This window comes from Pongo abelii, chromosome 9, assembly GCF_028885655.2.
Source record: "Pongo abelii isolate AG06213 chromosome 9, NHGRI_mPonAbe1-v2.0_pri, whole genome shotgun sequence".
Classification (NCBI taxonomy): Eukaryota; Metazoa; Chordata; class Mammalia; order Primates; family Hominidae; genus Pongo; species Pongo abelii.
The window spans coordinates 113,551,917-113,579,732 of NC_071994.2; the positions used below are offsets into that span (position 1 = coordinate 113,551,917).

General features: G+C 41.5%; 1 protein-coding gene across 1 annotated transcript in view; it reads left to right on the forward strand.

The window, feature by feature from the left end:
• The first annotated feature begins 2,389 nt into the window (after window positions 1-2,389).
• The window catches only part of FDX1 (ferredoxin 1), a 37,365-nt gene continuing 11,938 nt past the window's right edge, over window positions 2,390-27,816 (forward strand). Inside the window, exons 1-2 of the mRNA XM_009247037.4 lie at window positions 2,390-4,523; window positions 10,082-10,206. Of these exons, the coding sequence (XP_009245312.1) occupies window positions 4,339-4,523; window positions 10,082-10,206 (310 nt within the window). The 5' untranslated portion in view covers window positions 2,390-4,338. The remainder of the gene's footprint in view (window positions 4,524-10,081; window positions 10,207-27,816) is intronic.

Below are 27,816 nucleotides of genomic sequence, written 5' to 3' on the forward strand. Positions count from 1 at the left end.
AATGGAATAATGCAAATTTGGGATGAATTTCTCTGGCCCACCCCTTCATTTGGCCAACTCAGCCAAAATGCTGGGAGCAAAGAAACCACACCAAGGGTTTATGGCCAGAAAGTACGAGAAATGTGGGGTGGATACTGGGAGAATGCTGTGACCACATTATCATATTACAAGACACTGACTGGCATGCCACTGATTGGTTGTAGCAACTAGGTATTTATTGGCTAGCTCCAAAGGGGACATATTGGCTGTGTGGTACTAACTTATGGCTGTGGTCACCTCCAGGGTGATTAGGAGAATGTTCCCTAGGTTACGCTTCAGCACAAGGGTGAATAATTCAAACCCTGCCAAAACCAGCAAGCCTTTTTCATTTATGATCTCACTGGACATGTTCAGTATTCCAGGGGCATGATCACTTGAAGATTGAAGCTAAGTATTGAAGATGTTATATGGCATATAGAGGCCTTAATGATTACACCAAAAAGGCCCTAAATGATAGCCAGATGAGTATCTCGTTGCTAAACAATGAGGTCATGCTTTTGAGGAAAGCTGTGCTGCAAAACCATATGGCCTCAGATATACTCACAGCAGCACAGCAGGGGCCTGCACCATCATAAAAGCTGAATGTTGTGTGTATATTCCACATGAATCGAAGAACATAACCCGACTTATGACTGATATGAAAACCCAGATAACCAACCTGTCAGATCCAAAACCCTCACTAATCAATTGGTTGAGTGATTGGTTTGCATCCTGGGGAAGGTGGTGGCAGAAGCTGTTGCTTATAATAGGAATAATAATAATAATAATAATAATTTCTGTTCTGTCCTGTTTCTGCTTACAGTGTTGTTATGGTATGTGCTTGCAAATAAGTCCACACACAACTGATAGGGCTAGGGTAATGATTGCCCAGGGAATTGCTCTAATTGAGGAGGCAGTAATATAACCTGACCCACCTTCCAGGTTTGCTTCCTATTTGTTGCTATACATCTGGCCTAGGTCCATATATACATACATATGTGTGTGTGTGTGTGTGTGTGTGTGTATTTTTTTTCTTTTCCTTCTTTTCTCCCATTTTTTTTTTTATCTTCATGGGACATAATGTCTTAGGAATGAGCCTTCCTAGCAACGTGGGACCTGAACTTCTAGGAGTTAACCACCCTAGTGAGGAGAAACCAGCTCAAAAGAAAAGGAAGAAAAAGCAACCCTAGGCCAGAAAGCTGTATTCCTTCTAAAATGCTTTCTCCAAAAGATTTTAAAGAAAAAGAAGGGAAAATGTGAAAGGAAATTAAATCTTGAGGGACCAAACTCATCAAGCCAAAGGGAAAAGTTAAGCTAGCAACTGGGTCATGCAAACCTGCTTCCCCGTTTTGTTTTCTAAATAAGATGGCTACAAGACTAAAAGCTACATGTCTCTTCCATATTTTGCCCACAAAGAAATTCCTAGTGAGCTGCAAGATCTTTTAAGGTATTTCTGTTAAAATTTCACCATGGCAATGTAAATGGATAGATTATCTTTACAGATGCAGTCACCCTGCTGCCCACCAAACACAAATGAATATCTCATTGTTCCCCTGCCCCATTTTGCCTATGCTATCTTACGTAAAAATGTAGATTTCCTGCATTTTTCCTCTACTCCATTTGTCTATGTCATCTTATATATATAAAAAAGCAGATGCACTGAGCTAGACAAGGGCATGAATGACTATTTTTCCTTATCCCCCTCATACATGAAAATTAGGTACTTCTCAATATCCCACCTTTTCCCCTTTAAATTTGGAGCCTTCAAAATCATCTTCAGAGAAAGGCATAGAAGTGTCTCCTGGGCGTGCATCCTTAACTTTGGCAAATCAATCTCCTAAAATGATTGAGAATTGTCTCATCATTTTTCTCGACTGACACCTTTATAAAAGGGTTGGAGGAAATTAGCATGTTTGCCCTTCCTTCTTGCAGCATGTGAGGACACAGAAACAGGACACCATCTTGGAAGCAGAGACTGGGCCTCTCTATCAGACATTAAACCAGCTGGCACCTGGGCGACCCAGTATCCAGAACTGTGAGAAAATAAATTTCTGTTCTTTACACATTACCCAGTCTGTGTGTTATTTTGTTAAAGCATCATAAATAGAATAAGACAAAAGTCTTCAAACAATGAATGGATTTTGAAAGGAGTAAAAGATGGGCTGGGCATGGTGGCTCACGCCTGTAGTCCCAGCACTTTGGAAAGCTGAAGTGGGCAGATTGCTTGAGCTCAGGAGTTCCAGACTAGCTTGGGCAACATGGCAAAACCTCATCTCTAAGGAAAAAAAGAAAAAAGAAAAGGGATGGAGGGGTGGGAGTTTTATAGACAAAGAAATACATAAGCAAACAGATAAGCAAAAGCACGTCCTCAGTAATTCCATGTTGCTTTATCTGTATTCATGACCATGTTTACAAATCCATTCTGGAATTCTGCTGACTACTGATATTTGCAATTTTTGGCATTACCTCTCATCCACCTTAGAAAACTTGGAGAACATTTTTTCTATCTTTAATCTTCATATACATGCTTAATGAATTCTGATGATTATTAATGGAAAATACATAACATCAATTTATTCACCAATATTTATTAGACCCTTGATGTTCAAGACCCTGTAGCTGGTGCTGTCGGAGTTACTAAGATGAAATATATAAACAACTACTCTATGTGTACGAATAACTACCCTACAAAGCAGAAAGCTATCAAGTGCCTTAAGGGAGTTGAAACCGTATTTGCTACAGGAGGGCTGAGAGAAGAGAGAACACCTACGATGTTTTTTCTTTCCAATTCTCTTCCTACAACTAATTCATCCGACCTTGGAAGTTCGGTCTTATTTAAAAAAAAAAGCTGTTCTTTTACAGCCTTCTCTTCAAGATTACTTGTCAGGGTTTGCTGTGCCCTTCGCAGCTTGAAAGACTTTCTCTTCATCCAACGATTTGAGGCAATTAGGAGCCACTGCCTTCTCTCTGTCATTGGGTTCCAGAAAGCACCATACATTGTCCGCAGAGACTTTACTCATGCTTACACTTTCTTGTTCTGAGTCTTTAAAAATTAGCGGTGTGTGGTGGCACACGCCTGTAGTCCTAGCTACTCGGGAGGCTGAGGCAGGAGAATCACTTGAACCTGGGAGGCGGAGGTTGCAGTGAGCCGAGATTGCACCACTGCACTCCAGCCTGGGCAGAAGAGAGAGACCCCACGTCAGAAAAAGAAAAAAAAAGTATCTGATTGTGTTTAGCATATCGGCAATATCCCCTTGACTTTGGCCTTTAGCCTCTTTATGAGTACCCTGATGGAGGAAGGCCCAGGAAGCGGTAGCCTTCCTGGTTTGTGACGCACTGTTTGTATTGCGTATTAGATTAACATCAGAATGGCCCTGAAGGCTGGAACATCTTATCTGTGTTTGAGAGTTATGGAAACTCTGATCCTCCATGAGAATAATTTTTCCAAGGTCTCAGATCTCTAAAGCAGTAGACCTTGGATCTGAAAATTGCTATTTCTGACCTTAAACCCCATGCATTTCCCACAACATATGAACCATGATAAGGTGTATTTTAAAGTTCATCTTTTCTGGTTTTTGTGAAAGTCTTTTAGAAATCTCAGCTCATCACAAAGTTTCCGGTTCAGTCTCGTGGGTTTCATGTACTCAGCCAGCATTTATTTGCCAGTCAAGGTCTAGGATGGCGATGGCTACCTGTCCTCTGCAGCAGCCCCAAGCCTATTCATTACTGTCATTTACAATTTTATAGTCATAATTATTTCCTTGTATAATAGCATTCTGAGATTTTCCAAAATTTCCCACTGTCTTTGTTTTACAGTGCGTAGAATTCACTTCTGCTCTAACTTGACTCCAAGATGACACAATTTCCCAGTTTTTTTTTTTTAACGGCTGGGGGACGGGAGGATGCGGAACAGAACACAGTGGTCTAGCTAACCGGTTTCGCTAGACGTCCAGCTATCTTTCAAAATATTTTGTTTCTGCATGGCAACTTCAGCCGCTAAAAAAGCACCCAGCTTACGACGGAACCTGGAGGGTTGGTAAAGGCCCCCTGCGCTGGCCCCGCCCCGTGGGACCCGGCGGCGTGGGCGGGAGAGGCGGGGCGGGACCGCGCTCCGCTTGCCAATGTCTTTATAGGTCACCCGGAAGGCACGCGGAGCCTCGGCGCGCTGCTCCCACCAGGGTCTCTCCGCCACTCCTGCCCCGCGCCCCTCGCTGCGGCCTTCGGGCGTCTGCGCCGCAGTTGCCGCCCCCGCCTCTTTGGAGTCTCTCGCGGCTGCAAAGCGCGGCCTGCGTCGCTTCCGGCAGTTCCCGACCGCGGGCGATGGCTGCCGCTGGGGGCGCACGGCTGCTGCGCGCAGCTTCTGCTGTCCTCGGCGGTCCGGCCGGCCGGTGGCTGCACCACGCTGGGTCCCGCGCTGGATCCAGCGCCCTGCTGAGGAGCCGGGGGCCAGGCGGGAGCGCGGAGGCGAGCCGGTCGCTGAGCGTGTCGGCGCGGGCCCGGAGCAGGTAGGGCGCCGTGCGGGCGCGATCGCCGGCGCGGGCCGGGGTCCCCAATGGGTGGCGCCTGGCTCGCTGGGCCGAATGTCTGGTTCCAGTGCCTTCTGCGCGCCGGGCCCACACCCCGGAGGCCTGCCTCTCGCCCGCCTCTTCTGGGGTGCTCTCGCGGCTCCGTCTCGTTGCTCGGTGGCGTCACTGCCTCCCTTCCGTCGCACTGCAAAGTTCCTTCCCGCATCACCCACTCCCGGCAGGAATCGGGGACCCTGGACGCCCAGCTCCCTTTCCCAGCGCCTCCGGTGCCATGAGGAAAGCCGGGACTTTGCTGCTGCTTGTTCTCCGTGTGATTTGTCTGGGATCTGACCTTTGCTCTGCCCGAAACTGGCAGTGACCTTCGCGACAGGCTCCCCTCCTGCTGTCCTGGCCTGACACACCTGCCAGCTGTTTTTTTCAGGGCCTTGCCCTGCTTTGAGAGGACACCCAGGTCCCAGGTCTTTGTCAGGGGGTGTCCAGGTAGAATACACCCAGCCCATACCCTCTGCTGCCCTGTAGGCCCTTTGCTAGTTGCTCAAGTGTTGAAAGTCCCTGCGTTGAAGTAATTCGCCGGGACTTGAAACTTGGCTTTGGCACTGATTGTCTGACGTGCCTAACTTGGTCAGTCCTTAGGAACCCAGTTTCCCCATTTGCAAGTTGGAGATAATAACAGTGTAGACCTCCTATGGTTAATTGAAGAATAAATGAGTTAATACAGCGATACAGGTAGTCTTGTGCCTAGCACGTAGTGAGGGCTCAGTAGATGCCACTTGGTAGCAGCAGCAGCAGCAGCACCCTCTTAGGCTCACAATGTTGAGAGGGTTTTGTAGTAAATATTGAAAGAGATGTGAACAATTTATCCCAAATTTGTTGAAGTTTTAGGTTCTTGGGCATATTTGTTTTTCAAAGACACTCCTTAGATATACTAGAGATAACATTTACACATAATTTCTAGCAACATGGTGGCGATTTATATAATGCAGATCTCTCGACAGCTCTTTGACCGCATGATGTAGGGTAGCAGGAATCGAGAACTAGAGGGAGAGTGTGTTGGATTTGTATGCTGCTTTTTCTAGTTTCTTCTTGAGGTCTCTGAGAGCAGGGTCTAAGACTTTCAATCATCTTTTCCCCACTAATTCCGTTATCTAGTGGGTGCTCCATACATTTTTGTTGTGTGAACTTTGGGGGAAATCAGGGAGAAGGCAAACCAGATTTATTTGTTCCTGTTTCCTCTGCATTTCCCTCCCTGTCTTTGACCAGTGTGGGTGCCTTGCTTTCTGTTATACAATGGATGAGTTTTGGACAACTGTATAAATTGGGACAGATATTGAACATGCTTGTGTAACTGGTATAAGGGAACATGAATGTTTTTGTAATAATTGAGAGTTATCTTTCTCAGATTTGTTTTTTGGATTTGGATATGTCAGGTTGTCTCAAAGGGGAGCACGTCTGTTTCCTCATAATCCTGCTGCCCGCTTTATTGGCACAATTTCTATTCATGGTCTTATCATTCCTCTTACAGACTTTGGAGCTACAACTGGATTTTCCAGTTCTTACTGTGTTAGTGAGACTTGTGCTGTAACTATGGTAACTACTAATCACATATGGCTATTGAAGTTTAACATAATTAAAGGTAAATAAACTTAAAGATTCAGTCTTCCAGTTACACTAGCCACATTTCGAGTTCCCAGTAGCCACATGTGGCTAGTGGCTACTGTATTGGACATTGCAGGTATGTGTAGAACATCTTTGTTATGGCACAAAGTTCTTGTGGAGAGACAGAGCAGTTCTAGAAACTGTAGTTCTGTCTTTGAAGTTTAACAACTCGATAAGCTATCAGTAATTGAGAGTCAGAAAAACTCCTTTTACTCTAAAATACCGTGACACAAGGGGGTTTGCAGTGATTCAGGTAGCAAAGATCTTTCACGTGTATTATTTCATATGACTCTTAAGACAATTCTATGAGGTAGGGAGGGTAGATAAATGGGAATAAAAATTTCATATTAAGTAGCTGGCAAAACTAGGACTAGAACTCAAGAAGTTTTTGTGGATTTTTAAAAAATTTTAAATTTCTATTTATTTTTAAAATTTCAGTAGTTTTGGGAGCACAGGTGGTGTTTGGTTAATGGGTTTGTTCTTTAGTGGTGACTTTGGAGGTGTTGGTGTACTCTTCACCTGAGTGCAGTGGTGCCATCATGGCCCACTGCAGCCTACACCTCCCAGGTTAAGCGATTCTCGTGCCTCAGCCACCCGAATATCTGGGATTACAGGCGCGTGCCACCACATTCGGCTAAGTTTTGTAGTTTTAGTAGAGATGAGATTTCACTGTGTTGACCAGCCTGGTCTTGAACCCCTGGCCTCAAGTAATCTGCCTGCCTCAGCCTCCCAAAGTATTGGGATTACAGGTGTGAGTGACCACTCCCTGCATAGTGTCTACATCTTCTGGCTCTTAGGTTCCATACTCTTTCAACTGAAGAATTACCTTTTTCTTTCGTTTCCGCTTCCTCTCCTTTTCTTTGGTAAACCTGTTAATACTCTTACTTGGCAGTTTTTTGTAGGGCTGTTCACCTTTAATACAGACCAACAGGTTGGGCTTCTTAGCAAAAGGGCTTGGTCTTTAAATAACAGTTATTAATCAGTGTGTGTTGAATTCTACTATTTGTTACGTATTTTGCATACATTGTCAGAACTATGATTAATGTTGTCCAATTTTATAGAAGAGGAGGCTGATGTAAAAGAGATTTCGAATTCCTTTGCTGTAAGCTTAGCTCTAGAGTGCTTCAGAAGAACAGCAACGCTAAAACCTCTGGCTTTCAGTAGTGTGTATAAATGATGGAATTCTTTCTAATGTGCTTCCTGTAACTTCAGCTACCAGGCATTTGTTGATGTCAAATCTCTAGACTTCTCTGCTGGGCTCAGACCCATACCCATATTTCCATCTGGCTTTTAGACATTCTCATCTGGCTTTTTCATTATTAAAAATGAAATTTTTAATTCATTATTTCAGCAGGTCTAAGCTTCAACTTATTTCCGTCTTCCCCAAAGTTCCTTTGGTTCCTGTCTTAAACCTAGGTTAAATGGTACCACCTAATTGCGTGAGCTGGAAATCCCAATGTTTTTCTTCCCCGCTTTTCAGTTTGTCTTATGTAGATGGTCACTAAAACCTTTTGGTCTACCTCCTGGATGTCTGTTAAGTCACTGCGTTCTCTGTCCCTGATTAGTTTGTGCTGTTTTGATAACCTCCAAAGTGGCCTCCCTGCCTCTAGGGTATTTTCATTCTCAGCCATTGTACTTTGAAAAAAATGGCAGTTATTCATGTTGAAAATCATGAATAATATGTGGGAATACTAGTTTTAAAGCATGTTTTCGCTGTGAAAAGAAGTTGGAGAGCGCAGGCCCTTTTGAGGAACATTCCAGTACACATGCACACCCTTTTGATGAGTTTTAATGAATAGAATCCTGTTTTTTTTTCCAGTGTTATAATATTAGGGAGGGCATTATCCAGTGGGGCTTCAGTTGCCTCATTTGTGAAATGGGATCACTGGACTTGATAACTTTCAAGATAGTTATGGCTCTGAAATAATATTTAATTCTGAGTTTTACTTATATTAAAGATTTGTTTGATGGGCTATTGCCATCTATTGGTAGTAGTAAGAATAACAACTCATTATTTTAAGTTGAAGAGAATCTTTTCAAGTGTGAGGTAAAAATTAAAATAACCAATGGTGGAGGAATAAGGATCTAGTTGCTAGTATAATGGCTTCTCAGATTTTGGAGGGATGTTTGTGAGAAGTGAAGGAAATTTAAGTCAGCTAGCTGATAGCTAACATACTATCTTAAAAAACATGTAAGGAGGTATTTATCTTACAGATTCAAACAAATAAACTTTTTCTAGTCCCTTTGATTTGTAAGTATACAATGTGGACTGAAATGAGATGTCAAATACGCAGAAAACTATTAAACAACATGTCTCAGCAATAGTATTCTATGTAGCACTGGAACAGCAATCGCCCTACTGAGAGCAGAATGATTTGCTTTTTTTTTTTTTTGGAGACAGAGTTTCACTCTGCCACCCAGGCTGGAGTGCAGTGGTATGATCTCGGCTCACTGCAACCTCCGCCTTCCGGGTTCAAGCGATTCTCCTGCCTCAGCCTCCCGAGTAGCTGGGATTACAGGCATGTACCACTATGCCTAATTTTTGTATTTTTAGTAGAGACAGGGTTTCACCACGTTGGCCAGGCTGGTCTTGAACTTCTGACCTCAGGTGATCCGCCCACCTTGGCCTCCCAAAGTGCTGGGATTACAGGCGTGAGTCACCATGCCCGGCCATGATTTGCTTTTTAGAAGCTCACTTCAACCCTGGTCTAGTCTTTTATGGACACATTCATGTTTTTCAGAGAGCTGTGTGATGACGTTTTTTTGTTTTTTTGGTTTTTTTTTGAGGCAGGGCCTTGAGCTGTTGCCCAGGTTAGAGTGCAATGGTGTAATCACGGCTCACTGCAGCCCTGAACTTCTGGGATCAGGTGATCCACCTCAGCCCCCTGAGTAGCTGGTACTATGGGCAAATACCACCATGCCCTTTATTTTTCACACACCTACAACCATCTCATTTTTATTTTTATTTTTTGTAGCAATAGGGTCTCTCTGTGTTGCTTAGGCTGGTCTCAAACTCCTGGGCTCAAGCAGTCCCCTGCCTCAGCCTCCCAAAGTGCTAGGAGTACAGGTATGAGCCACCACACTTGGCCTTTTCTTTTTTAAATGACAGGGTCTTGCTGTGTTGCCCAGGCTGGAGTGCAGTGGTGCAATCATATCCCATTGCAGCCTCTTCCTCCTCCTGGGCTCAAGGGATCCTCCCGTTTCAGCCTCCCAATTAGCTGGGACTACAGATCACATCACCACACCTGGCTAATTATTTTATTTTTTGTAAAGATGGGATCTTGCCATGTTGCCCAGGCTGGTCTCAAACTTCTGGCGTCAAACGATCTTCCCACTTCAGCTTCTTGAAGTACTGGGGTTACAGGTGCAAGCTACTGCACTGGCTTGTATGAGAATAAAATAGAGTTCATGAGTGATAATAATTCCCAAATGTCACAGTTGTGACTATTAGGGAGACATATACTGAGGTCACCAGGTGGCGTTGACCAGGTAGTCATTGCCATTTCCTGTAAGGTAGTAGAGCTTATTTCCTGGTAGGTGGGTAGATATATATGCCTTTGATTTGTCATGCCTTCTTCCCAAATAAGCTTTGGAAAGAAAAGAAAATACTTTCGGCTAGGCATGGTGGCTCAGGCCTGTAATCTCAGAGTTTTAGGAGGCCAAGTTGAGAAGATTGCTTGAGGCCAGGAATTTGAGACCAGCTTGAGCAACATGGTGACACCCCGTCACTACAAAAAATAAAAATAAAAAAAATTAGCCAGGCGTGGTGCTGGGCACCTGTATTCCCATCTACTCTGGAGGTCTTATAGGCTTTTAAACCAATTATTTTAAATTATGTTTTGAAATTACTAAAAATACTAAAGAACTGCTTTCTTTTCCAGCTCAGAAGATAAAATAACAGTCCACTTTATAAACCGTGATGGTGAAACATTAACAACCAAAGGAAAAGTTGGTGATTCTCTGCTAGATGTTGTGGTTGAAAATAATCTAGATATTGATGGCTTTGGTGAGTATGAAACATTTCTTAAAATGCATAAGTGAAACTGTTAGGTTTCAAATTTTTATTTTGTGTTTTTTTTTTTTTTTGGAAGAAGTTTAACGTATAGCATGCTATGTAAAATATTAACATTCAGGATGTGTTACTGTTATATTCTTGTTTATAAAGAATAATAGAGTGACACCGTTGTTCTGTTCTTTGTACATTTAAATAAGTCATGGCCAGAAATCTGCTGTGGCCTCATTAGCTTACTGTTTATGTGTGTGATGCAAAGCTGACGGTAGGGAGTAGAGTTAAAAGATACCAGGTTAGAGAGAATAAATGTCATAGCACAGAGGGGTACTTAAATATCTTGAATGTCAGCTCACCTTCCTAGGAAAGGTAACTTATCCTAGAAAGTGATTTATTTAGAAAGTTTTCATTTTTAGACTTCTAACCATATGCCTTAACTACACGTGCAAAGCCTGTGTTCCTGCAACTGCCCTTTTACACTTCTTCAGGCGTACCCTGTATATCACCTGTCAGTTTTGTTCAAGCACTGTGTGTTTAGATTAGCAGTTCTCAGAGGGTTTCCTTGACCATTAGCATTAGTGTCACCTGGGAAATGCAGATTCTCAGACACTCCTCCCCGACCCGACACCCCCGCCCCCGCTCCAGACTTACTGAGTCACGAAGTCTGGGATAGTTCCAGCATTGTGTGTTGTAACAGCTGTCTGTGTGATTTTGATGCATGTTCAAGTTTGAGAACCACTGGTCTGGAATAAGGTTCAAGGAGCGTATCTGACTCTGCTTCTTTCAAGGCACTGTTCACATTACCCTTTAAAGAACCATTTCTAGATCAGAATTAATTTATCTTTCTTCTGTTTTCCCATGATGTTTTATATCTACCTCTGTTTGTTAATGCTTATAACAGTTTTCCTTTTTAGAGAGAATGGGTATCTTTCTTATTAGATTATTAGTTTTTGAAAGACTGTACTCCATGAGGTTACCTGAGTCACCTCATGGAGTAGGCTTTGTCCAGAGTTGGCACTCAATAATATTTGCTGAATATCTTTTTAAAAATTTTTTGAGACAGGATCTCGCTCTGTCACCCAGGCTGGAGTGCAGTCGTGCACTCACAGTTCACTGCAGCCTCGACCTCCTGGACTCAAGTGATCCTCCCGACTCCGCCTCCTGAGTAGCTGGGACTGCAGGTGCACCATCACAGCTGGCTGAATTTTGTATTTCTTGTAGAGACAGGGTTTTGCCACATTTCCCAGCCTGGTCTTGAACTCCTGGGCTCAGGAGTTCTTCCTGCCTTGATCAAGATCAAGAGATCTTCCTGCCTTGGCCTCCCAAAGTGCTGGCATTACAGGCATGAGCCACCATGCCCAGCCTTGAATATCTAAATCTAATTTTTTTTTGCTAGTTTTAAAATAATTATAACAACTAGAATTTGAGTGTATACTATATTCCAGCATATGTTAAATGAAGTAGATTTTTTTTTTAACTCTCCATTTGATAGTTGAAGAAACTTGAGTCTCATGGAAATTAAGTTTCCCTGGTTATACATGCAGCAAGTGAGAGGGCTAAGACTCAAACCTGTCTTGAAGTCAAGATGGTATATCTCATTGTGGTTTTGATTTGTATTTCTCTGGTGATTAGTGATGTTGAACATTTTTCCGTATGTATATTGGCTGCCTTTATGTCTGTGTCTTCTTTTGAGAGGTGTCTGTTCATGTCTTTTTATTTTCCAACTTTTATTTAGATTCAGGGAGTACATGTGCAGGTTTGTTAAATGGATGTATCATGTGATGCTGAAGTCTGGAGTATGAGTGATTCTGTCACCTAGGCAGTAGGCTTAGAAACCAATAGGTAGTTTTCTCCTTGCCCCTCTCCCTTCCCCCTCTGGTAGTGCACAGTATCTACTGTTCCCATCTTTGTGTCCATGGGACCCAGTATTTAGCTTGCACTTATAAGTGAGAACACTTTGCTTTTCTGGTTCTGTGTTAATTTACTCGGGATAATGGCCTTGAGCTGTATCCATGTTGCTGGAAAGGACATAGTTTTATTCTTTTTATGGCTCCGTATTCCGTGGTATATGTGTACTACATTTTCTTTATCCAATCCACCATTGACAGGCACCCAGATTGATTCCATATCTTTGCTAGTATGAATAGTGCTGAGGTAAACATACGAGAGCATGTGTCTTTTGGTAGAATGATTTGTTTTCTCTTGGGTATGTACCCAGTACTGGGATTGCTTGGTTGAATGGTAGTTCCATTTTTAGTTCTTTGAGAAATCTCCAAACTGCTTTCCACAGTGGCTTAACTAATTTACATTCCCACCAGCACTGTCTAAGTGTTTCGTTTTCTCCGCAGCCTTGCCAACATCTGTAATTTTTTGACTTTTTAATGATATTCTTTATGACTGGTGCAAGATGGTATCTCATTGTGGTTTTGATTTGCAGAGTATTTTTTCATGTTTCATGTTTGTTGACCACTTGTATGTCTTCTTTTTTTAATATGTATTTATTTATTTTTGAGACGAAGTCTTACTGTCACCCAGGCTGGAGTGCAGTGGCGCAGACTGGGCTCACTGCAACCTTCGCCTCCCAAGTTCAAGCGATTCTCCTGCCTCAGTCTCCTGAGTAGCTGGAATTACAAAGGTGTGCCACCACGGCCAGCAAATTTTTATATTTTTAGTAGTTTTATATTTTTATAATTTTATAATTATTTTAAAATTTTATATTTTTAGTTTTGCTGCATTGACCAGGCTGGTCTTGAATTCCTGACCTCAAATGATCTGCCTACCTCGGCCTCCCAAAGTGCTGGGATTACAGGCGTGAGCCACCATGCCTGACCTCTGCGTGCTTTTTAATGAAGTTATTTTTTTTCGCTTGTTGATCTATTTAAGTTCCCTATTGATTCTGGATATTAGACCTTTGTTGGATGCATAGTTTGTGAATATTTTCTCTCATCCTGTAGGGCGTTTACTTTGTTTTTTTGTTTGTTTTTTGAGACGGAGTCTTGTTCTGTCACCCAGGCTAGAGTGCAATGATGTGATCTCGGCTCACTGAAACCTCCACCTCCTGGGTTCAAGTGATTCTCCTGCCTCAGCCTCTTGAGTAGCTGGGATTACAGGCACTCACTACCACGCCCAGCTAATGTTTGTATTTTTAGTAGAGATAGGGTTTCACCATGTTGGCCAGGCTGGTCTGGAACTCCTGACCTCAAGTGATCTGCCCACCTTGGCCTCCCAAGTGCTGGGATTACAGGTGTCAGCCACCATGCCTGCTCTGCGCACATTTTCCCCCCCCCGAGACAGAGTCTCACTCTGTTGCCCAGGTTGGAGTACAGTGCCACTATCTTGGCTCACTGTACCCTTCCCCTCCCGGGTTAAAGCAATTCTCCTACCTCAGCTTCCTGAGTACCTGGGATTACAGGTGCATGCTACCATGCCCGGCTAATTTTTTTTGTATTTTTAGTAGGGATGGGGTTTCCCATGTTGGCCAGGCTGGTCTCGAACTCCTGACCTCATGATCTGCCCGACTTGGCCTCCCAAAGTGCTGGGATTACAGGTGTGAGCCACCACACCCGGCCCTCTGCCCACTTTTTAATGAGGTTATTTTTTTTTTGCTTGTTGATCTGTTTAAGTTCCCTATAGATTCTGGATATTAGACCTTTGTTGGATGCATAGTTTGTGAATATTTTTTCTCATTTTGTAGGGTGTTTACTTTGTTGATAGTTTCTCTAATGTGTCGAAGCTCTTTAATCAGGTCCCATTTGTCAATTTTTGTTTTTATTGCAATTGATTTTGAGGACTTAGTCATAAAAATTCTTTGCCAAGGCCAATTTCCAGGAGAGCATTTCTGAGGTTTTCTTCTAGGACTTTTGTAGCTTTAGGTCTTACATTTAAGTCTTTAATCTATTTTGAGTTAAATTTTGTATACAGTGATAGGTAGGGGTCTAGTTTCATTCTTCTGCATATAATAGCCAGCAATCCCAGCACTGTTTACTGAATAGGGAGTTCTTTCCTCATTGCTTATTTTTGTTGACTTTGTCAAAGATCAGATTTTCTAGATGTATGGCTTTATTTTTCGGGTCTCTATTCTGTTCCTTTGGTCTGTGTGTCTAGGTTTTCTAGGTTGTGTGCATAGGGGTGCTGATAATAGTCTGTAGGATCTTTGTATCTTTATGGGATTGGTTGTAATGCCATCTTTGTCATTTCTAATTGTGCTTATTTGGATCATCTCTTTTTTTCTTTGTTAATCTAGCTAGTGGTCTATCCATTTTGTTTATTCTTTCAGAAAAGCAACTTTTGGTTTTGTTGGTCCTTTGTATAGATTTTTGGGTCTCAGTTTTGTTCAGTTCTGCTCTGAGTTTAGTTATTTCTTCTGCTAGCTTTGGGTTTTTTGTTTTTCAAGTTCTTCTAGGTTAATTTTAGATTGTTAATTTGAGATCTTTCTAACTTCTCAATATAGGCGTTCAGTGCTCTAAACTTCATCTTAACACTACTTTTGCGGCATCCCAGAGATTTTGGTATCTGTGTCTCTGCTTTTATTTATTTCAAAGAATTTTTTGATTTCTGCCATATGGTGGAGCCGCTTTAGCTGGTAGAAATATTTTCTGATCTTTGACAGAAGTGGGTAAACCATGCTATTATTTGTGTGCATTGGAAGTTGTGGCTGTTGTGCTGTTGAAAAAATTTAAATCTTAATATGTCGTAACAGTGTTAACTAAACTTTCATTTAGTGATGGTGTGGTACTGAAATATGTCCCAAATCAATAACGTTGGAATGGATGCTAAACATGATCTAACACAAAAAAAGGCTAAACAATCAGCCTGATGTTTGGTGCTGTTAATTTAGGTGTAGATACTGTAAAGACAAAAGTACTTAGAAAATAGGATTTTAAAAAGGCATTACAGTAGGAATATTTTTAAGCTCACCAAAAAATCAGTTGGTGAAGGGTAATGGAAAACAATACTGGTGGTCTGGCTGTGTCCACACCCAAATCTCGTCTTGAATTCCCACCTGTTGTAGGAGGGATCCAGTGGGAGGTAATTGAATCCTGGGGGCAGGTCTTTCTTATGCTGTTCTTGTGATAGTGAATAAGTCTCACAAGATCTGACAATTTTATAAGAGGGAGTTTCCCTGCACAAGCTCTCTGCATGCCTGCTGCCATCCGTGTAAGATATGACTTGCTTCTCCTTGCCTTCTGCCAGTATTGTGAGGCTTCCTCAGCCAGTATTGTGTTAAAAAGTCCATTAAACACTTTTTCCTGTATAAATTACCCAGTTTCGGATATGTCTTTGTCAGCAGAGTGAAAATGGACTAATAAAGCAAATTGGTACGAGGAGTAGGGTGCTGCTGAAAAGATACCCCAAATGTGGAAGCGACTTTGGAACTGGGTAACAGGCAGACACTGGAACAGTTTGGAGGGCTCAGGAGAAGATAGGAAAATATGGGAAAGTTTGGAACTCCCTGGAGACTTGTGGAATGGCTTTGGCCAAAATGCTGATAATGATATGGACAATGAAATTCAGGCTGAGGTGGTCTCAGATGGAGATGAGGAACTTGTTGGGAATTGGAGTAAAGGTGACTCTTGCTATGTGTTAGCAAAAAGACTAGCGCATTTTGCCCCTGCCCTAGAGATTTGTGGAACTTTGAACTTAAGAGGTGATAGGGTATCTGGCAGAAGAAATTTCTAAGCAGCAAATCATTCAAGAGGTGACTTGGGTGCTGTTAAAGGCATTCAGTTTTAAAAGGAAACAGAGCATAAAAAAAGTTTGGAAAATTTGCAGCCTGACAATGCGATAGAAAAGAAAACCCCATTTTCTGGGGAGAGATTCAAGCTGGCTGCAGAAATTTGGATAAGGAATGAGGAGCTGAAAGTTAATTCCTGAGATACTGGGGAAAATGTCTCCAGGGCATGTCAGAGATCTTCATGGCAGCCCCTCCCATCACAGGCCTGGAAGCCTAGGAGGAAAAAGTGGTTTTGTGGGCTGGGCCCAGGGCCCCCTTGCTGTGTACAGCCTAGGGACTTGGTGCCCTGTGTCCTAGCTGTCCCAGCTGTGGCTGAAAGGGGCCAATGTAGAGCTAGGGCTGTGGCTTCAGAGTGTGCAAACCTCAAGCCTTGGTAGCTTCCATGTGGTATTGAGCCTGCTAGTGTACAGAAGTCAAGAATTGGGGCTTGGGAACCTCCGCCTAGATTTCAGAGGATGTATGGAAATGCCTAGATGTTCCAGGCAGTAGTTTTCTGCAGGGGCAGGGCTCTCATGGAGAACTTGTGCTAGGGCAGTGCAGAAGGGAAATGTAGGGTTGGAGCCCCCACACAGAGTCCCTATTGGGGCACTGCCTAGTGGAGCTGTGAGAAGAGGGCCACTGCCCTCCAAACCTCAGAATGGTAGATCCACTGACAGCTTGCATGGTATGCCTGGAAAAGCCACAGACACTCAATGCCAGCCCATGAAAGCAGCCAGGAGGGAGGCTGTATCCTGCAAAGCCACAGGGGTGGAGCTGCCCAAGACCACGGGAACCCAGCTCTTGCATCAGTGTGACCTGGATGTGAGACATGGAGTTAAAGGAGATCATTTTGGAGCTTTAAGATTTGACTGCCCCGCTGGATTTTGGACTTGCATGGGGTCTGTAGCTCCTTTGTTTTGGCTGATTTCTCCCATTTGGAATGGCTATATTTACCCAATGCCTGTACCCCCTTTGTATCTAGGAAGTAACTAACTTGCTTTTGATTTTACAGGCTCATAGGCAGAAGGGACTTGCCTTGTCTTGGATGAGACTTTGGACTGTGGACTTTTGAAGTAATGCTGAAATGAGTTAAGACTGTTGGAAAGGCATGATTGGTTTTGAAATGTGAGGATATGAGATTTGGGAGGGACCAGGGGCAGAATGATATGGTCTAGCCGTGTCCCCTCCTATCCAGACCTCATCTTGAATTCCCATGGGTTGTGGGAGGGACCCAGTGGTAGGTAATTGAATCTTGGGGGCAGGTCTTTCCCATGCTGTTCTCCTGATAGTGAATAAGACCTCACAATATCTGACAGTTTTATAAGGGGAGGGGGGTTCCCTGCACAAGCTCTCTGCCTGCTGCCATCCATGTAAGATGTGACTTGTTCCTCCTTGCCTTCCACCAGGATTGTGAGGCTTCCCCAGCCATTGTGGAACTGTAAGTTCATTAAACCCTTTTTCCTGTATAAATTACCCAGTTTCAGGTATGTCTTTATCAGCAGCATGAAAATGGACTAATACAACTGGTTACATAGTTAAAGGCACAAAACTGTGGCAGTGTACCTCGGTCTGCAATGGCTAATGTTTATGGGTGCTGAAAATTCATCTTTACCCCTGCCCTGCCCCGCTACCTTTTTTTTTTTCTGTAGGAAAATTATCTCAACTTAAGTTTTAAATTATGTGAAGCTTTCAGCACTAGCATCTTTTGTATAAAAAAAGATGATTGGATTTAGATTATCTTCCTTCCCCACTACATCATTTAACATGCCATCTGTTGTTTTTTGACTTTTTAATAATATCCTTTTTTTTTTTTTGAGACGTAGTTTCGCTCTTTTTGCCCAGGCTGGAATGCAATGGCACGATCTCGGCTCATTGCAACCTCTGCCTCCCTGGTTCAAGTGATTCTCCTGCCTCAGCCTCCTGAGTAGCTGGGATTACAGGTGTCTACCACCACGCCCACCTAATTTTTAAAATATTTTTAGCAGAGACAGGGTTTCACCATGTTGGGCAGGCTGGTTTCGAACTCCTGACCTCAAGTGATCTGCCTGCCTTGGCCTCCCAAAGTGCTAGAATTACAGGTGTGAGCCACTACGCCTGGCCAACAGCTAATGCCCTTTCTGATTGGTGTGAGATGGTATCTCACTGTGGTTTTGATTTGCGTTTCTCTGATGATTAGTGATGTGCAGCATTTTTTTCATGTTTGTTGGCTGCTTGTATGGCTTTTTTTGAGAAGTGTCTGTTCATGTCCTTTGCCTATTTTTTTAATGAGGTTGTTTTTTGCTTGTTGATTTAAGTTCCCTATAGATTCTGGATATTAGACCTTTGTTAGATGCATAGTTGGTAAATATTTTCTCCCACTCTGTAGGTTGTCTGTTTACTTTGTTGATAGTTTCTTTTGCTGTCTAGAAGCTCTTTGTTTAATTAGATCCCACTTACCAATTTTTGCTTTTGTTGCAATTGCTTTTGGAGACTTAGCCAAAAATCCTTTGCCAATCCAATGTCTAGAAGAGTATTTCCTTGATTGTCTTTTTTATAGTTTGAGGTCTTACATTTAAATCTTTGATCCATTTTGGGTTAATATTTGTATATGGTGAAAGGTAGGGAGTCCAAGTTCAGACTTCTGCCTATGGCTAGCCAGGCATTCCAGCACCATTATTGAATACGGAGTCTCTTAAAAAGAGTAAGTGCTGTCTGGGTGCGTTGGCTCATGCCTGTAATCCTGGCACTTTGGGAGGCCAAGGCAGTCAGATCACTTGAGGTCAGGAGTTTGAGACTAGCCTGGCCAGCATGGTGAAACCCCATCTGTACTAAAAATACAAAAAATTAGCCAGGTGTGGTGGCATACACTTGTAGTCCCAGCTACTTGGGAGGCTGAGGCACCAGAATCACTTGAATCTGGGAGGCGGAGGTTGCAGTGAGCTGAGATCGCGCCTCTGTAATCCACCCTGGGTGACTGAGCAAGACTGTCTCCAAAAAAAAAAAAGAAAAAAAAAAATATATATATTTGCAGAACAACCTCTGAGCTGCTACTCTGGGCACACTGCCTATGGGATAGCCGTGCTCCACAAGGAGTCCTACTTCTGTTGCTGCTGTACGCTGCTGCTTCAATGAAAGTTGCTACTTAACATGACCGACCCGCCCTGAATCATTTCCTGGGCAAAGCTAAGAACCTTCCTGGGCTAAGCCCCAGTTTTGGGGCCTGTCTACCCTGCATCAATTCTATATGAATTTTAGAATAGATTTTTATAATTCTGTGAAAAATGATGTTGGTAGTTTGATAGGAATAGTGTTGAATCTGTAAATTGCTTTGGGCAGTATTATTTGCTTATTTTTCTGATGAGGTATTATTTTTATAGGTTAGCAAAAGCTCTTTAAATGTCCTATTTGATAAAAATTGTGAAGACGAAAATTTTAAACATTTATTTAAATGGCTTCCAACTGCTATTTTACATGAAGTTACATATTCTCAAAATAGTGTAAAATGCTTTTTGCGTAAATAATTTGTGTGGATTGCTTTATATTAATTTCTTCTAAATTAAAACATAAGTATTATGATCTTAATACTTGAACGTATTCTTTTAAGTTTTTAAAAGTATTTTTTTCTTCATCACTTGTGACTATATATTACAGTACAGTTTTTTTAAACCGCAGGTGACAACTATTACAGGGTCATGAAATCAATTTAGTCACTCCCAACTAGCATTTTAAAGAAATCAAAAAGAGCAGAACATATAAAAGCATACCATCTTTTGCGAGGGTATTATCTTAGGAAATGTTTATTTAGCTATTTTACAAGTATATATGTACTGGGTCATGATGTAAAATGAAATTCGTACTGTGAGTCACTGTTAAATAAAGTTTTTTCTGAAAGTCATTGGTTGGAATGGAAGAATGTCCTGCTTGGGCTTCCTTCCCAGCTCTATCACTTTTTCAGCTTTGTGACCTTGGGTTGGGTATCTAACCTACTCATAACTCATCTTTTCATCTGTAAAGCAGGGATAATATTAATATCTACCTCATAAAGTTGCTGTAAAGATCAAATGGGTAAATCCAAGCAAGTCCTAAATAAATATTAGCTAATATTGTTAACATAGGTATTAATACAGATTCATTGTTCATTATAGCAAATTTTAAAAATACATTTAAAAAGAATTTAACACTTCATATCATCACACAGAGATAAGCACTGAAATAATCTTTTTTCCCAATACCCAAGAAATATAGAACATTTAATGTAAATTTTAAAAATTCTGCTGGTATCATAGAAATTCGCATATTCAGACTCAGAAGAAAAGCTTTAAAGATCAAGTATCCTGACTTGTCCACAAATCTTTGTATTTAAAGATAAGTTTGAGATAAGTAAGCTAAACTAGATTCACCAAAGATAGAGTTAAGCCTAAGCTTCTTTCTAGAATAAAGATGAGAGAAATGAAATCAGGAAGGGTGCAATGTTATCGTTATAAAGAAGAGCTTCTTACCACAACATTATGGGGGCAGCTGTTTCATTAATTCCTAAGGCTAAATGCAGGAGCCCATCTAAATATTGCACTTGTCATAAGTCATCCAGATGAACACCGTACTCCAAACATGGATGACTGAAGTATTTAGTTTCTTTACAGTTTCTCCGTGGGTGATCTCATCCGTTCTGTGACCTTAAATCCTTTCTAGATGTTGATAAACTCTTAAATTTACATCCTTAGCTCAGACCTCTCCTCTGAGCCCTGATTTACAGATCTAACTTCTTGCTTTACATCTCTTCTTGGAAATCTAATATATTTAAAACAGCTTTTGGCTTTTTTCCTCCTGATGAAACCTGTGCTTCCTCGAGTCTTTCCTATCTCAGTAATGAGCACCACCTGGCTGCTCGAACCTGAAACCGTAGAGCACCATTCCTTCCTCTTTCTCCCCAACCTGACATCCAGTCCATTGGCACCTCCGGCCAGTTGTGCCCCCAAGATTCGCCTCCAGCACGTCCTGTTGGCTCCATCCCTACAGTCCGCACGTGGGGCTGGCCAGCCACTGTGCGCCTGGAGATGTGCTAACCTGCTTCTGCCCTGGAGTTTAACAGCCAGGTAATTTGTCCTAACAGAAATCAGACATGTCAGTTCCCTGATTAAAAGCCATGAGTGGGCCAGGCACAGTGGCTGACGCCTGTAATCCCAGCACTTTGGGAGGCCTAGGTGGGCGGATCACAAGGTCACCAGTTTGAGACCAGCCTGGGCAACATGGTGAAAACCCGTCTCTACTAAAAATACAAAAATTAGCCAGCTGTGGTGGCATGCACGTGTAATTTCAGCTACTTGGGAGGCCGAGGCAGGAGAATTGCTTTAACCCAGGAGTCAGAGGTTGCAGTGAGCCGAGATTGCACCATTGCACTCCAGCCTGGGTTACAGAGTAAGACTCCATCTTGAAAAAAAAAAAAAAAACCGAGATGGGCGGATCACGAGGTCAAGAGATCAAGACCATCCTGGCCAACATAATGAAACCCCGTCTCTACTAAAAATACAAAAAAAAACCAGCTGGGCATGGTGGTGCATGCCTGTAATCCCAGCTACTTGGGAGGCTGAGGCAGGAGAATTCCTTGAACCAGGGAGTCGGAGGTTGCAGTGAGCCAAGATTGCACCACTGCACTCCAGTCTGGCAGCAAAGTGAGACTCCTTCAAAAAAACAAACAAACAAACAAAAAACCACGAGTGTCTTCCTTTGCACATAGGATAAAATCTGTATTCCCAGCCGTAAAAGTCTCTGCATTATCTGGCCCCATCTGCCACTCTTCCTCTTTTTTGTTTTTTTCTCATTGTTCTTTGTCCCACTTTGGTGATACTGGTCTTTTCTCAAGAGCTTGAACTCACCCAGAATTCCTACTTTTGAGACTTTGTGTATACTTTACCCTCTCCCTGAGACACATCCCTCTCTCTCTCCCATCCCCAAAATTTAGCTTTTCATCTATCGAATCTCAATTTATATACTTCCTTAGCAAGGCTTTGCCCAGCCACCCAGTCCAAAGTAGTGGTTCTCTTGTTACCCTGAACCCATTATCCTCCTTCTCGGCATCTTGTTCACTTGTTTCATAGTATTTGTCAGTTTAGTAATTATGTATTTCTTGTGTATCTTTCCAGTAGACTGCAATGAGGGATAAAGTCATTCCTGTTTAATTCCTCATTATATATGAAATGAAGTAATAAGTGAACAAATGAATAAAAAGGGACAGTCATAAATTTTGGAAACAGTTCAAACTTATAAACATTCTCATTGCCAACTTTTATATTAATATAGATCTTTTGGATGATGCAGGTACCTGTTTTCAGAGTGTATCATAATATTCTGTCACTAGGGGGCAGTTACACACCTGAGATTCAACTTACCTAGTTTACTCTCAAGACATTTTTTTCTTCAATATTACCTATTCATGTGTCTGTTTTAAGGGAAATTATACAAATTGGAAGATCCTGATTGTGTTTGTATAAGTTTATATTTATTCCCCTCATGCTTGAGTCCCTATTGATATAATGTATTTCTGACTACGCTAGATCAATCTTTAGAAAATTAGATTTTGTTTACACATAATTTCCATTTCTAATATATAATATTCCCACACAGCCATCCTCTAGATTTTTGTTTGGGAAAGGGGTTAGGTGTCGGGGTGGGCAATTGTATTGTCAGCATCGTAGTAGATAATACAAAATGATCTTAATATGAGATGCACACACACGAAATGTCTTTTCCCGTTGGCAAACACTCAAGTTACATGAAAGGAAAGGAGCAGCAGTCTGCAGAGATCTGACTTTCTCTAGGAATTAATTTCACAGCTACAACTTCTGAGGATTTGCCCAAGTATTTACTATCATTATTCCTGTTTTAAAAAAATGAAACTTGGTTCATGAGTTCACCAACCTTGAAATTAGTAAGCATGCTTTACTATTCTTCATGTTACTTTATATGCATATATTTGAAATTGTGCAGATTAACAGTATTGAGATTCTTACTCTAGCAAAATCAGAAGGATTGTGAAAACCAAAACTGTTGTCAGGAATCCTATAATTTTAAGCTGGCAGGCTGTGTGAGTTGTAAATTTTACGTTTGTTACTGCAGCTAAAGATGGACCATTTTAGCTAATAAACAAATCCCTGCCATCCTTTGTCAGCACCATGTGAACCGTGCTGTTTATAGACATTTGAATATCTGTTTGATTTTCTTGACTATGGTGATGATATTTTAAACTGTGGTTATAATTTAAAATCATTTTTAAAGCCTGTATCAGTTTCAGCCAAGCATTAAGTGCTAATACTGAAAAATGTATCTGAAAATGAGTTATTTTGGAATAGAGGTTAGATATAACAAAATGCTAGGAAGAAAGCCAAAAACCTGTCATGATACATACTACTGTTATTTTAGGAGAAAGCACTCTGAATTGTTAGCCAGTATGTCAACAAAATCAAAGCAGTACTAAAATGTATATACTTTTAAGTTCATGAAAATTGTTGTATAACCAAGCCAGGATGGTGGCTAAAATGCTGGCACCAGGGGCTAATATCAGTGCTGCTGTAAGGTGTTCCTAAATCCGGTTATTATCTGTGCTAAGGCATGAAGTATGTTATTATTATTAATTTTAGTTGGCAGATCATAATTGTATTTATGGGGTAGGTACAGTGTAATGTTTTGATACATGTATACAATGTGGAATGATTAACTTAAGCTAATAAACATATCCTTCACCTCACTTATTTTTTGTGATGAGACCTCTGAAATTTACTGTTAGTAACTTTTGAAATACACAATACATTATTATTAACTGCAATCACCATGCTGTTGCTATAGATTTTTTAAAATTAATTTTTTATAATATTTTGAGACAGAGTCTCACTCTGTCACTCAGGCTGGAGTGCAGTGGCATGATGTTGGCTCACTGCAGCCTCCACCTCCTGGGTTGAAGTGATTCTTGTGCCTCAGCCTTCCTAGTAGCTGGGATTATAGGTGAGCACCACCACACCTGGCTAATTTTTGTATTTTTAGTAAAGATGGGGTATCACCACGTTGGCCAGGCTGGTCTCGAATACCTGACCTCAAACAGTTTGCCTGCCTCAGCCTCCCAAAGTACTGGGTTTACAGGCATGAGCCACTGTGCTCGCCCTGTGCTAGAGATCTTAAACACAAATTCCTCCTAACTGAAACTTTGTAGCCTTCGAACAGCACATGCTCATTTCATTTCCTCACCCCTACTCCCATCTGCTGGTAACTACCATTCTATTTTCTAAGGCAGTGGCCCCCAACCTTTTTGGCACTAGGGACTGGTTTCGTGGAAGACAAATTTTCCATGGACAAGGTTGGGGTTGGGATGGATTTGGGATGATTCAAGTGCATTACATTTATTGTGCACTTTATTTCTATTATTATTACACTGTATCATATAATGAAATAATTATACAACTCATCATAAGGTAGAATCAGTGGGAGCCCTGAGCTTGTTTTCCTGCAACTAGATCTAGGTCCCATCTGGAGGTGATGGGAGACAGTAACAGATCATCAGGCATTAGATTCTCATAAGGAGGGTGCACCCTAGATCCCCCACATGCACAGTTCACAGTAGGGTTCTCATCCTATGAGAATCTAATGCAGCTGCTGATCTGACAGAGGTGGAGCTCAGACGGTAATGTGAGCAATGGGGAGCGGTTGTAAATACAGATGAAGCTTCCCTCGCTTGCCCTCTGCTCACCTGCTGTGTGGCCTGTGGCCCGGGACTGCTGTAAGACATGATGTATTTTTGGTTATTTGAAAGGTGGACATAGTAATGAAAAGAATTTTACTTCAAACGTTTGTTCTACTTAAGTATATTTTAAAACAAAAATGTTTGAGGATTTTAGATTTTTAAACTTTGGGAATCCATTTTTCTATTTTGTTTCTTTGAGAAAATAATTCTTGAAATATGAGACTTGTACAATTTTCAAAATCTTTGAGAATGCATTTCTCATAAAACATGATCACTTTGTGTTTACATATATGTGTATATCCATGTATATATACACATTTACATACATGTATACACATAGACATACACATTTTCCCTATTCATTTACTTTTATATAGCGAACCACTTACAAAGACACTAAAAGCTGACAGCCACCAATATTACTCTGGGGCTGTGTATATAATAAGCTATGTAACTTTTGCACCTCATTCCTTCATATACATCATATATTAGTATACCCATATTGTGATCAGCTGCAAGTTTGAGCCTTGTAGTTGTTGTTTGTTACTTTTATATCCTTTATTCTTTTATAGTTTTATAGGTTATCTTCCACTGTTTGTTTTGTAGGGTTCTCTGTGTATATGAAAAGCGGAAAAAAAAAAGCTCCCCATTTTGTGAATAGGTTTTGTTTCCATAATCTATTTTCAGGTCAGCTGCTTGTTATTCGGAATTTGTTTTCCCATAAAAATGATGTTGGCTAAATTTTTGAGCCAACACACAGAACGTGTTTCTTCACAACTGACTTAATCACCATTTATAGCTTGTTTTTTGGGATAAAATGCGTTGTACCTTCTAACTCTTGTAATTGTAGCTGCTGCTGCTTCTTTCTTCTACTTTTTTAAAGAGACAGGATCTCATGCCAGTCAGAATGGTGATTATTAAAAAGTCAAGAAACAACAGATGTGGTGAGGTTACAGAGAAATATGAACACTTTTACACTGTTGGTGGGAATGTAAATTAGTTCAACCATTGTGGAAGACAGAGTGGTGATTCCTCCAAGATTTAGAACTGGAAATACCATTTGACCCAGCAATCTCATTACTGGGTATATACCCAAAGGAATATAAATCATTCTGTTATAAAGATACATGCACGTATATGTTCATTGTAGCACTATTCGCAATAGCAAAGACATAGAATCAACCCAAATGCCAATCAATAATGATAGGCTGGATAAAGAATGCACATATCCGTGGAATACTATGCAGCCATAGAAGGAATAAGATCATGTCCTTTGCAGGGACATGGATGGAGCTGGAAGCCATTATCCTCAGCAAACTAATGCAGGAACAGAAAACCAAATACTGCATGTTCTCACTTATAAGTGGGAGCTGAAAAAAGAGAACACATGGACACAAGGAAGGGAACAACACTTATTGGGGCCTGTTGGTGGGAGGGCGCAGAGGGGAGAGCATTAGGGAAAAGAGCTAATGCATGTGGGGCTTAATATCTAGGTGATGGGTTGATAGGTGCAGCAAACCACCATGGCACACATTTACCTGTGTAACCTGCACATCCTGCACATGTACCCCAAAGCTTGAAACAAACAAACAAAAAGAGGTGGGATCTCGCTTTGTCACCCAGGCTGAAGTGTAGTGGCATGATCATAGCTCACTGCAGCCTTGACCTCCTGGGCTCAGGTGATCCTCCTGCCTCAGCCTCCCAAGTAGCTGGGACTGCAGGTGTGAGCCACCACACCCAGCTAATTTTTAAAATTTTTTAGAAATGGGATCTTGGTATGTTGCCCAGGCTGTTCTCAAACTCCTGTCCTCAAGAGATCCTCATACAGTGGCCTCCCAAAGTGCTGGGATTATAGGCATGAACCACCATGCCAAGCCTGTACCTTCTAATCCCAGATCAGGACCCACCCTACACACACGAACACACACACACACACATACACCAGGAACACCTTAACTCCCTGGACCCACCCTACACACACACACACACACACACACACACACAGATACGCACATACGCAAAAAACAGAGACTCCTTTCTCTGTGTTGCACCCGAGTCTGATAGTGGGAATATATGCATGGGTGATTCTTAGTGCAGAAGATATCATGGTGGATAGGAGCCTGGGAATTCTGTGATGCTGAAGAAAACTTAGAAGATGAGGCCTAATAACAATGTTATCTACTTTGTTTCTGCGGATAGCCTTTGGCATCTGAGGCTGTGGCTCTAGTGCGGTTGGGAGCTATAGGGATGCTCATTATGGCTCTGAACTCTCTGTGTCAAAAGAGATAGAGAATTGGTGGCAGTTCTCATGTTTTAACTGGAAATAAGAAGGCAGTGCCAGATCAATTCTGTGCAAAATAAGGTGCTGATAAAGGGAATCTACAAAAAACTCTATAACTAACATCATGCTTAATGGTGAAAAATGGATGTCTTTCCTGTAAAATTGGAGACAAGGCAAGGATGTCTACTTTCACCACTCCTATTTAACATCACACTGGATGTCTTAACCAGTGTGTTAAGGCCAGAGAAAGAAAGAAAAGGCACATAGATTGAAAAAAATAAAACTGGTTTTAGATGACATGATTGTTTATGAAGAAAGTCACAAGGAATCTACAAAAACATTCTTAGAACTAATAAGTAAGTTTAGCAAGGTCCTAGAATATAAGGTCAACACACACACACACACACACACACACACACACATCAGTTGTATTGCTGTGTACTTAACAGTGAATGTTTGGAAATGAAAACTAAAAAAAAAAACCATTTATAATAGCTTCCTGAAATGAAAATTTTAGGTTTAAATCTAACAAAATGTTTATGGAAAAGCAAAGAAACTAGAATAGCCAAAACAATTTTAAAAGAAGAATAGTTAGAAGAAGTACAGTACAGGCCTTCAGACTTACAATGACACCACAGTGATGAAGACGGTATAGTATCAGCAGAGAGACAAGCAAACATGTAGATCAATGAAACAGAATAAAGAGTTCAGTGATGGACCCATAAAAGATGGGCAGTTTTTTTGGTAACAGCTTTATTGAGATATCATTCAAATACCAAACAATTCACCTGTTTAAAGTATACAGTGAATTTTTTTAGTATATTCAGAGTTGTGCAACATCACCTTAAAACATTTTCATCACTTCAAAAGGAAACCCCATACTCTTTAGCTAGCACCTCTCAATCC